The following is a 12,048-nucleotide window of genomic DNA, read 5'->3' on the forward strand; positions in this document are numbered from 1 at the left end:
TAATATTCCACTCATAACAGCACCTCAAAGCCAGCAATATTATGAATAACACAATAAATTACTGTCCATGACAATGGCCATATTTACACCAAAATTTCAGATTAAGGCAGTTGCACCAGGCGCTCAAACTCCCATTACAAGCAAACACTGAATTTTGTACAGATTCCCTGACATCCTTTATTTCTGTTCATTTCTGTTGCTGAATCTGCCTAATTATCTTTTACCCTATAGGGGTAAGGTGATACCTGCTGGTGGCAAAGCCTAAAGCTGGTTCTGGACCCAACCAGCCACAATGATCTTCCTGAGAGCCCTGCACGTTGTGCAGAGAGCAGGCAGGGAGCGAGGCTCACAGGGAGCACGGTGAGCCCTGAGGACAGACCCACACTCTGTGTAGCCTCAGCAGCAGGGGGACCAGAAGCCTTGCTCAGCTGCACTGCCCTGTGCAGGGTCTGTCTCAAAATCCATCATCAAAATGTTTGCTGTAAAGTACTGTGTGGGAGCATAATCACACATGACTAAAATATATAATTATATCTATGCCAAAAAATAGGCTAAAAAATAGTAAAAAATGCTTAGCCAGGAAAATAATGCTTAGTAATTTATTTCTCTTTTCCTTTTTTTTTAAATTTAAAATATTTATGAGATACCTTGTCTTCAAGATTAAGTCAGGTTTTGTTTTTTCCTCTTCTATGGCATAAATAAATACTTTCATATATGCAAATGAGGAGAAAATGTGGCCTCTTTCAGCAATAGTAACGATCTGCCTGTTGCTACCTTAAAATCACAGCAATCACATCTGGTAACTGCCCTTTTCTCATGTTTCCACTAGTTTTCAGACTTCCTCTTGTGGTAGCTTGAGACTGCGCATCTGGATGTTTTAAACATACAAAGGAACTGCTGGAGCAAGCAAAAGGGAGCACGGTGCTCAGAGTCAAGATGTGCAGATAAGCAACTGGTGCACTTTGCAGCTAAAGTAACGGAGGGACAGTCGGGAAAAGCTTTTTTCCAAAGAGGAGAGCACAAGTTTAGGCAGAATGAAGACTCACATTGGCCGTGGCTTCATTTTTAAAGTATTATTCGTCCAAGTTTATCTTTTTAACAGAACTTTAGCCGCGCCATCACCAATCATTAAGTTTCCTGGAGACAGCACTCCCAAAACAGACAAAGAGCTAGCAGTGGTAAGTGTTGGTTTCATCTTTGCTTTGGATTTCTATTGTTGTTTCATAAGCAGATGTTTCTTTCTTGATTCAGCTGAGGCTAAGGAATGACTGTGGCATTCTTTCCCTGGAGTCTCTGGAAGTGCTAGCTGGCTAGCAAAGGTATCAGCTTTCAAAAGTTAAAACTGGAGCCAAGTAATGCTTCCTCTCTTAAAATTTTTTAAGCCAGCAAAGAAAGTCGGTTTTTTGTTGTTTTTTTTCCCTTAAGTCTCAAGGTACAAAATATATTCATGAAATCATCATGACTATAATCAAAATATTGCAATGGTAAGAGGGGAGAAGGGCAAATAAGAGACATCTAATTTTTTTACTTAAATCAAGTAGAAGTGAGGGCAGTCGAGACTCCCTTAACGTATATACAGCTTTCAGAAGTGTGTTTTCCAGAATTTTTACTGTGGGTTGCATAAACACTACTTTAAGGGACACTACAACTGAAAGCTGGCTCAAATTTCAGAAGCCATTGTGACTGGTTTTGACTTTGGAAAACAATCTCACCAAGGTTTAAAGAATTTTTTTTCCCAAATCCAATCTGGAACAAAAAAAAGAATTTCTATTTCTGTATATTAGCAAATTATAGCTCTAACTCTACAGCATTTTATTGTAACATTTTTTTAGCCCTGTGGACATTCATAAAAGTGACATTATGTGGAAGTCCATTTAAAGTGAGATTGAGATGGATTATCCTTATTTTAGCATGTAAATTATAGATAAATTATAGACTAATTATTTCTCTTCTTCAGCAGTAAATCCATCTTAAGGAGGATTGAGATAAATTATTCTTATTTTGGGACATAGAGACTGTAAAGTTGGTCACTTTTCTTTAGGAGTTTGTGTGCATCTTGGGAGAGCTTGCCAGGTTAAGAAGGTCTGGGGGAAGGTACAGAGAGAATTTCCAGTTGGGAGCTGTGTCAGAAAGTTTAGGAAAAACAGACAAACTGACCCAAATAGGGCATTCCTCAGCAGTTAACAAAACAAATGCACCCAAGGTTTTGCCTTAGCAGCACAGTAGCCAAGAGCTGGGGGCAGGGGCAGTGCATTTGGGAGAGGAGAGTGGGGTCCCACGTGTCTAAGAGCAATTTAACCACTCTAAGAGAATCTGTTTTCTTTGACACAGCCAGGCTTTTATTTGATAACTGCAATCCACATCTCCCCTCATCTCTGTTTCTTTCAAACAACCTATTTATTATGTGTACTCGGAGGAAAATTACAAGCTGCTTTAACACTGCAGTCCTTCTTTGTCTTTCTTGGGCAATGCTAACTGGCTGCCTTTCCTCACGCCCTCCATCAGGACAGCCCCAACACTCAGCATTGAACACAAATTGCTATGTTGCAGCTGGACCCTGTTTCATTAATGGGCTGGATCAAAATTCCAGATCACCACAGCTCCCTGCTGACTCCGAGGAAACTGCATTTCACAACCTAGGCCAAGATGTGGTTTGCATAGACATTACATTTTCTTTAAGATTCTCTCCTCATAGAACAGCTGATCTTGGTCATTTCTCATCTTCAATAAAATCTCCATTTTAGGAAAAACTAAAAGGGGTTGGTTAGCTTTTTATTTAGAATCCTAGCAAGTAAAATTCTTCACCATGGCTCAGTTTAAAGTTTTGATTGTATAGCTTGCTCCCAAACCTAAAATGGCAAGAGCAGCAGCCTGGTTCCTCAGTCAGTCCTCACGTGCAGTCTGCATTACACCAGGTACATCATTGGGGGATGCAAGCAGAAGCATAAGAAAACCCATCAAACTACATGAAATGAAAATTAGGATAGGAACCAAACTGGCTTATTTGATTATGCTCTCAATGCATTTCACATAATTTCCACCAGGCCCCATTAACTATGTGTGGAGAGCAGCTCAGTGGAAGCAAAGATGAAGCCACTGTGTGTCCTTTATTTGCCAGTCCCCACTGAAGAAATAGCACATCAGAGGTTACAAAAATCACAAAAACTAGCCACAGTCTGTGCTCAGTCGTGATGGATGGAAGACCTTCTGAAGGAAATGGTGTAACATCGTGATTAAATCCTTTTCTGAGTAATCCCTGAACCATTTCCTATGCTGGGCAGATGAGGTTGGCCTGGACTTTGAGGAGGGTGGTGAAAGTTAGGCTTGACCAACTGCAGTTGGTCAAATATCCTCTGCTTTATTTTGCTGGTGTTGTGGTTTTATTCCCAGTCTCCTGGGTGAACTTAAGCAATTAATTAGACATATGAAACAAGGTTTCTCTTGGGAATACTTGGTGGCACAAGAACTTAAATGTGTAGTCATTTCATCAGGCTTCTTGTAATCCTGAGTTTGAAATAGTTCTCCCTGATATTCCTCGTCTATTTTTGGCAAATGTACCTTTACCTTATTCAGGTGTTTTCTTCCCTTGGACTCGTAGTTAATATCTGGGATACAATACCTGAAGGGTGTTTTTCCTCAGCTGCAGACTGTTTTTACTGGGAAGATCAGTAACTTGCAACCTTCCAGTCTCACAGCACCATTGGCCAGGGCATCCCTCAGCTCTGTGCAGTGCCAAGCACCCATGTGGGTGCACTTTGGGAATACCTGCCATTTCACATGGCTGTAGCTTCTCTTTCATAGAGGGGCATAAAACACTGTAAACCCATCCTTAAGAGAAGGGGAGAAGACTTTTGTGGGTGTTATTTTAAGAGATGATATTAATGTGATTTGTGCCATCTTTTGGGTCCCTTATGACCACTCTTTTTTTAATGAGAAAGAATTTTGTGAACTGCCACCACAGCTGTATCAGAAGCATCAGTCTGGCCATAATGTACTGGAGCATTCAATGGAGTTTTAAGTATGCAAATATTGATTGGCTGCAGTGTCCAAGAAACTGAGAGGTTACCAAATACTTTCTTCCTCAGGTCTTTGCAATGTCTGAGTCAAAAGCAAATACATCCAACACTCAAACAACTCTGTTGGTTTGAGTAAAGAATGGGGTTTTTCTTTGCAATCAGTGTGGTCTCATTTGTGGGGTTGCTTTGATTTCTTGAGAAGTTTCTCAATAATGCAGAATCTTCCAAGAAAACATTGCTCAAAGTCTAAAACTGTAAGCAGATTTATATATAATAAAGAAACAAAAAAAAGACAAACCCATTTTTACTTTGCAGTTCTACATTACAGCTCTATGCTCTAATAACTAAAAGCAATTCATTAAGTAAAGGTGATAGCTAAGAATGGAAATGATTGTTTAATTTGCAACATCATGTGATCAAGGATGCTTTGTGTCAATTAAGAAGATTCTGCTGGTCCCTCACTTACTAGTAATTGTAATTTTTAAAAGAAAACTTGCAAATTACAGAAGGGAAGCTAACATAGAATTATAGTACTTATTTATAATGATTAACTATTTATTTTATGAATTTTAAAGTCTTTGTTTTGTGCTTTTTTTTCCCAAGCAATACCTGAATAAATATTATGGCTGCCCAAAAGACAGTTGCAATTTATTTGTCCTGAAAGATACCCTGAAGAAAATGCAGAAATTTTTTGGGCTGCCTGAAACAGGAGATCTGGATCAAAATACTATTGAGACAATGAAGAAACCCCGCTGTGGTAACCCTGATGTAGCCAATTACAACTTCTTTGCAAGAAAGCCAAAATGGGAAAAGAATCATATAACATACAGGTACAGACTGGTAATGGTGGGGTCTGTTCACACATACCCATAGCACTTCCAAGAAATAAAGAAGGCACTTAGAAATGCAGTAGCTGTTCAGAGGGCTAGACAAGAGCCCTTGAGTTAGAACTCCCTGGTGTTTGGATAACCACCAAATGCTCTAACAAATACCTCTGTTGTTTCAAACTGTAATATTAACATTCCGGTTCTGGTTGAAACTGAAGAGGTTTTGGGTTTACTCTTTGCTCTGCAGAGAGCATCCCAAGGGAGCTGGAGCAGGAGCATCTCACCTGCCCATCTGCTCCAGGAGGACCAAAGTACTCATTGATTGCAGAGGCCAAACTCCTCTTCATTTTGCAGTCCTAAAAATGAGATGATTAAATAAATTTTAAAATCAAACAACTGTATTTCAGACACATACAAACATGAGTTACATCAAGTAACAAGTTCCAACTGTTGCAATAAGTTTGCCATATTCTAGTTTCATCTTCTTCTGATGAGTTAGGGACCAATACAGCCCTCATTGTGGTAAAAAACTCATTACCTTAGGTGGCCCATGGGTAAACATCTACCACCAATGAGAAAAACCAGCAGATTTGTTGTGGCTGCTTGACTTAGTCTAGTCTTCCCTCACAAGTTTGGATTCAAAGCATTCCCTGGGCTGCACCTAACCTAATAATGACTGAAAAAACCCGTGGCAGCTCTCACAGCCCCTGCTTGCTGATGTGTTTCCTCTGAATCTTCCTCATCCTCCTTAGACACAAAGTAGTTTCTCTCACTACGCACATTGCCTGTGCTGCAAAGAACTGGAAACTTGTCCTTACATGGAAAATAACAGGTTATAATATAAGCACTAAGTCCAATTAAAACATACAAAGAAGAAGAAAGCAGCACACTTAAGAGTTTGTCCCTTTCTCAGGTCAGGCCTACAGCTTTGTCTTACATGCTTTTTCCTCCTATTTCCCCATGTATTTTATTGTCATGTACCCCACATACAGATAAAGGATTAGCATTCCACAGGGATTAAACAATATATGGATAGCAACAAAGGTGAGGGAGAAGGGCTGCTTTTCTGTTCTTATTAAAGAGCAAAACAATTCACACTTGAAACTTTCAGAATGTTACTGAGTTCCTTTTCTGGTCTCAGTGCTGATGCAAAACCCAGAATGTTTTGTGCAAGGCCCACTGCCATCCAGGCTTTATAGCCTCTGGGTTTATAATTTTCTTCTTGCTGCTGAGTCAATTCCAAAAGAAAATAAACAGTAAGTGCCACATCTAAACTCATCTCGGAATCAAAGGGAGGTGTTTGGGTCTCAGTGTTACCTCTCAGCTGGTTTCACTGCTGAGCCTCCTCAGTGTGCTGAGCAGTGAACAGCTAACAGAGGGAGGATGTTTGTGTGTTACTTCACTGTTCCTTTTACCTCTAAGGATTATAGGCTACACCCCGGATTTGGACCCTGAGACAGTAGATGATGCCTTTGCTCGAGCCTTTCAAGTCTGGAGTGATGTCACACCGCTGAGATTTAACCGGATACACGATGGAGAAGCAGACATTATGATTAATTTTGGTCGATGGGGTATATTTTTCTATTTTTACTTATGTTTTTGGTTTTGTTCCTGTCATTAATCCTCAGTTTAGAATGATCCACCCTCAATAAGTAGCATCCATGAGCCTTTCTGGCAGGCCTTGTCCTAGCTCACACTTGGCTCATATAAGCTAAGATCTAATTCCACTAAGACTTTTTCTTATACATTAGAAAGAGAGAAGTATTTATACAATATACTTACACTATATTTATCTTTCCAAAAGAGAATTGCTAGGGGCAACATTTTATTTTTAAATTTACAAATCAGAAATAGAACTGAGACATATTGGTATAGATCTTCAGATGGTGTGAGCTGGCTTCCTGCCACAGAAGAGAATGGAATGCCATCATACCATTTATTTATAGCTCTGTATATCTGTAGTTATAGTTCTGTTTATCTGTTTTCCAGTGATAGTGGTGAGGGTTCTAACATATTAGAGCTTAAAAAATGGATTTTTGACTTCCAGTTTTGACTCTATAGCTGGTTTCCATTCTCTTATCATGGCAGAATGCAAGCTTTCAATGCATTCTTTGACCTTGAAGAATTTAAAATACTATAAGCTGAACTATGGTTTGAGTACAGCTGATGATGGGTGACTTGATTCATTTTCATTGTGCATGTCTTCTCAATTAATTTTGGTTTCCCCTGAAAAAAATTTTTATGGCTTTTCAGTGTAAACATGGGACATTTAACTTCTTCTGGATAGTCACAGAATTTTTAATACTAATGAAGATACTTCTGCAGCCAATTTCTTGGGAGGTAGACTTTGGAAGTTAAGTGAACAGTTTAAAGAACAACTGAGCTCTTTGTAAAAGCTTTCATTTCAAGCTGGTTTTCTTTGCTTTAGCTACTGATGAGTTGACCTCAAAAGCTGCAGAGATTCTGTACACTCAGGACTTCAGATCCTCATCCAGACTGGCTCAGTTTGCAAAAAAAAAAAAAAAAGTCTACAAAAGCAGAAGTGTTTCTGCTGGTTTTAGTACTTGGCTATAGCCAGCTAAGAAACTGTGGGCAAAGAGCTCCTTCCACATTCACTCATTGCAATCACTTTACTGCAGGTCAGATTCATAGGGGCTGAGACATCCATGAGGTTTCTTCATTTTTAACCCTTCTCTTAAGTAAAGGCTCTACTTTGAAATAAATGGGAGGTGCAGCACCTAATATAGGTCAAAATCCTGTACTTCACAAGAGACACTCTGGCCTCCTGAAGGGAATTAATTGAGCTAGTATTAGGAGTGACACCAGCCTGAAATCAGTATAACAGAGGAGAGAATCAGGCCTGTGTATTTAGGGCTTCTGTTAAATGCCAAGACATCAGACCAAAAGCCCAGAAATGATGCAAGTGGAGATGCTGGCAGCCAGCTTTGATGCACAGGTCAGTGTGGTGGGAGAGCTATGAATACCAGGGCTATGCCTGTGCCAGCCTCCTTTCCCACAAGTGGTGAACTTCCAAGAAAATCCTACAGTGTAATATCAGCAGAGCTGCTTAACCTGCTGCTGCCCTGTGAGCTGCTGAGTCCTGGAGTGCTTGGAGTGAAGGAGGAGCAGGCTCCTTCAGGGCTCAGAGCAGCAGGAGCAAGCTGTTTTTACAGAGCCCACTGCTGAGACAGCCAGCTGTGCCTTCCTGCTGGGGCACTGAGTACCCTGCACAAAGGAAAGCAAAGGAAAGGGCACAGCAACATCAGCTGCAGCAGAGAAGAGCAGCCTGCAAAGTGAAATCTGCCTTCACTTTCCAATCTCTGTGTTGGAGAGTGGCAGGAACTACCTGAAAATATCCCTCATACACCATTTTTAAGTTACAACTCCTTATCAGCCCCCACCAAGATACAGCACTGTGTGTGCAGTCATACATCTCAGGTACTACACTGCACTGTTCTTCACAATTTTTGATTTCTTTCCACCACACTTAGGAGACATAAAACACCATCCTGTGACAGCTGCAGTGCTGACACTTCATGTTCTTTGTAAGAACTGGCTGCTTCTCTTCTGGATCAGTCTTTCTAGTACAACCCAAATCAGTAAATTCACTCACTAAAGTATTCTGCTGCTGTCTTGGATGGGAAAGGACACATGATAATCATCATTCATGTATAGGCTCTGCCTGAGATCATTAGAAACTGCTCTTTTTTGTCTGCTCACTCCTGCAGAGCATGGTGATGGCTATCCCTTTGATGGCAAAGATGGGCTCCTGGCTCATGCCTTTGCACCAGGACCAGGAATTGGAGGAGACTCCCATTTTGATGATGATGAGCTGTGGACTCTTGGGGAGGGACAAGGTACCAGACTTTTTCATGTTTCAGAACATATGGCCTGCTGGCTGCTCTATTTTAATGCTGCATTAAATGCTTTCTTTGACTGTCAGTAAATATTAGGAGGTGAAAATTCATTTACATAATTTAAAAATTCTGCCATTAAAAAAACGCTATCCATAAGTAACTTATCTATGCATTAGTACATATTCCAGCACCAATACTGTATTCATAAATCTCTATGTGACAAACTGAAATAAACCCCAGGATCTGGGTGTGTCTGTGTTTCCACCCTGTCCCCTCTGCTACAGCAAATGTCATGCAAGCCCCATTGGAAATACCAAAGTGGTTTATGAGGCACAAGGCATGTTCAGCTCATGTTCAGCTGCTGCCTGGAACCTTTGAAACTATACTGAACATTTTAGACCATATTACTTAAGAAACTAAATTACTAAATATATTAACAGCACCTTTTTAACTTTGCCTTGCCATAGTAACAACATATATATTTTTCTGGGCTGATTCTAACACTTCACCATGAGTAATATCCATGGAATTTTTTTAAAATTACCAGTTTATATTTCAGCTATGATCATCTTGCCAATAGAGAGACCAGCCGCATATTGAATTTCAAAGTGAAAATTCAGACTGCATTTTTGTATCAGTACCTTCCAGGAAAAGAAGATGCCCAGAAACTGTATTTTTTGTATCAGTGGGTGGCTAATTGCACCACTGCATTTGTTCTCCTTATAGTGGTCAGAGTGAAGTATGGAAATGCAGATGGTGAATATTGCAAATTTCCCTTCTGGTTCAATGGCAAGGAGTACAACAGCTGCACAGATGCAGGACGCAGTGATGGATTCCTCTGGTGCTCCACAACCCAAGACTTCGATGCAGATGGGAAATATGGATTTTGTCCCCATGAGTGTGAGTAGACAATGATTCTACTGGTTTTTTCCTGGTAAACTGTTCCGTTTTTCTTTGCTCATCCACTTCTTCTTGTGCTTTTCTCACTTCTTTCCCTTTCAGATAAAGGAATTAATGTCTTTCAGAAATCATAACATACCACTATCTGTACAAAATTATTATAAGCCCATGAAAACTTCTAATGTTTTAGAAGTTTTCATGGACTGTATTTCATTTCTGCCTTTTTGGGAATTTGAACAGAACTCTCTCTCACAAGAATTTTATTTCATATTTGGAAACATTAATTTGCAGATTAGACAAAATGCATAATGTCATCATGTAGCCATAACTTTTTAAAATTTTTAAAGTATACAAGATTATCATTATTATCTTTCAAACGTATTTATGACAATATGTTTCCCGTTAAAACAACAGGAACACATATTTCTGTGTTTGAAAATCTTGATGAGTCTTTACAGCTTGAGGATATAGCATTTCAGACAATTTATTGGTATGAGTGTAAATTTCAGCTCCTGTACATCACAGAGGAAACCTTTAGAGAAGCAATAAAGTATAATTGGCTGTAGCCTACTGAGATAATTAATCAGCAGAGAGAAGAGTAGAGATGGTAAGGTGCTTTCAGCCACCTGTTCCACCTCCTGTTTCCTAGTTCCTAGCACATATATAACAGCCATTCCCAGTACTGCAGTTTCCACATCCATTTTTTTCCCTTTGTACATAACCAACTATTAGCTTTAGGGAGGGTTTCATCAATCTTTACCTTTCATATCAAGCCCTGGGTCACTAAAACTCCTGCCTACTACCCCTGGGTCATAACAAATAGGAGAGTTTTGAAAGAGAACAAACCAGAAAGCAATGGTGCTTTTTTCCAGATTCATGCTAATCCTGCTTGAAACAATAGTACTAAACTTACAATATTATGGCTACATGCAGTCAGTGCAAGGAAAGAGAATGCAGATGGCTGAAAGAAAATCAGTGATGCCTTAAACTAACAACACATGTTCAGGGGTTTGCCAGCCCAAGAGTGCTCAAGTAGAGCCCAACATGTCCCAGCACACAAGTCCTGTCACACATGTACCTGTATTAATATGTATATGTCTGAAAAGAAATGCATTTTTCAAAAGTTTGCAGGTATGTGTACATAGAAAAAATTCAAAACAGGATTCTCCATAATCCTGTTGTAGTCAAACACTAAATGCATTCCTGCTTGACAAATTTTTGGGCTTTTTCAAGCAGGACCATACAGTTTCAAATACAAGATTATGTATTTTCTGCATCAGGATGGTGGTGGTTTCCAAAGACAATCTGTTCTAGAACATATCATTCTTCTAGCCCTAATGTGATAAAAAGTTATTCTTTAATTTCAAAACCCCTAATTACCTGTTATAGGTCACATTTAGGGCAGGGATCTACCCTGGTGACAGCTATTTATACAGCTATAGAGGATGAACCAGCAGGAGTATGAACTTTACACAGACTGCAATTAATTTTTTTAAAAGTTATTTTTAGTGGTATGACTCTCGGGATATTTACTTCAGCAGGCTATAAGTGTGCACATGCAGATAACTGCACAATATTTTTTTTTTTGTGAAACTGCCATCTCCTTCATTTCCCACCTTTCCCCAAACCTCCTCTTCCTCAGGTTAATTCTTTCAGCCAGAAAAGATAAAAATTTGGCTCATTTCTTTAAAATACTGCGAGCACTCAGATACAGTCAGAAGGAAGCCCAGATTATAGGCAGCTGGAGAAATGGAAATCCACATAGCCTGACTCATACACCTTTGTAACATCCTAAAGTCATGCAAGGCTGAAAATGTGAGCAGTGAAGCCCTGTCAGAGAGGGCTGGTTCTGAAAGTGAAGTTCCTGGAAATGCCAGTGTCAAGGTTTCTGAAATGGAACAGAAGGGTTTCAGCCTTTTGTTTCTGATGTAATTGTTTTGCAAGACCCATGAACAGTTATGCACAGATGTTTCTTATTAAATGCAGAGTGGCATTGTTCACTCATTATTCCAAGGCACCATTTGCTAAACCCCATCTAATACATTCAGATAGGGGAGGATTTACATCAGACACTCTGTGCTGGGGGCAGCATTCCTGGTGTTGGCCTTTGTTTCTCTCATGCTTAACTCACTGAAGTTAGTTTCAATTCTTCTCATTATAGAGCCACAGTGCATGTATGGCAACATCTTCACTGCTATGGTGCTGCACCAGGCTTCTGTAAAGCCAATCCCAGATCTGTACCCCAAATTTGTAAACTGATTGAACTATAGTTTGTCAAAGCAAAAGGTAAAGCAGAAAGTGATGTACCTACTACACAAATCTTATACAGGTGTGCTGAACTTCTTTGGGATCCAGGGATCTTGATATCTCTCATTTCCCAACTCCACTGACACTGCAGGCAGTTTAGGCTCCTAACTTTGGTCCTCCAAGATCGAACAATCTGCTCTC

General features: G+C 39.8%; 1 protein-coding gene across 1 annotated transcript in view; it reads left to right on the forward strand.

The window, feature by feature from the left end:
- Positions 1-930: 930 nt before the first annotated feature.
- The window catches only part of MMP2 (matrix metallopeptidase 2), a 28,417-nt gene continuing 17,299 nt past the window's right edge, over positions 931-12,048 (forward strand). Inside the window, exons 1-5 of the mRNA XM_066557366.1 lie at positions 931-1,178; positions 4,620-4,846; positions 6,266-6,414; positions 8,572-8,700; positions 9,427-9,600. Of these exons, the coding sequence (XP_066413463.1) occupies positions 1,035-1,178; positions 4,620-4,846; positions 6,266-6,414; positions 8,572-8,700; positions 9,427-9,600 (823 nt within the window). The 5' untranslated portion in view covers positions 931-1,034. The remainder of the gene's footprint in view (positions 1,179-4,619; positions 4,847-6,265; positions 6,415-8,571; positions 8,701-9,426; positions 9,601-12,048) is intronic.

The sequence above is a fragment of the Molothrus aeneus genome, chromosome 11 (assembly GCF_037042795.1).
Source record: "Molothrus aeneus isolate 106 chromosome 11, BPBGC_Maene_1.0, whole genome shotgun sequence".
In the NCBI taxonomy this organism is placed as follows: Eukaryota; Metazoa; Chordata; class Aves; order Passeriformes; family Icteridae; genus Molothrus; species Molothrus aeneus.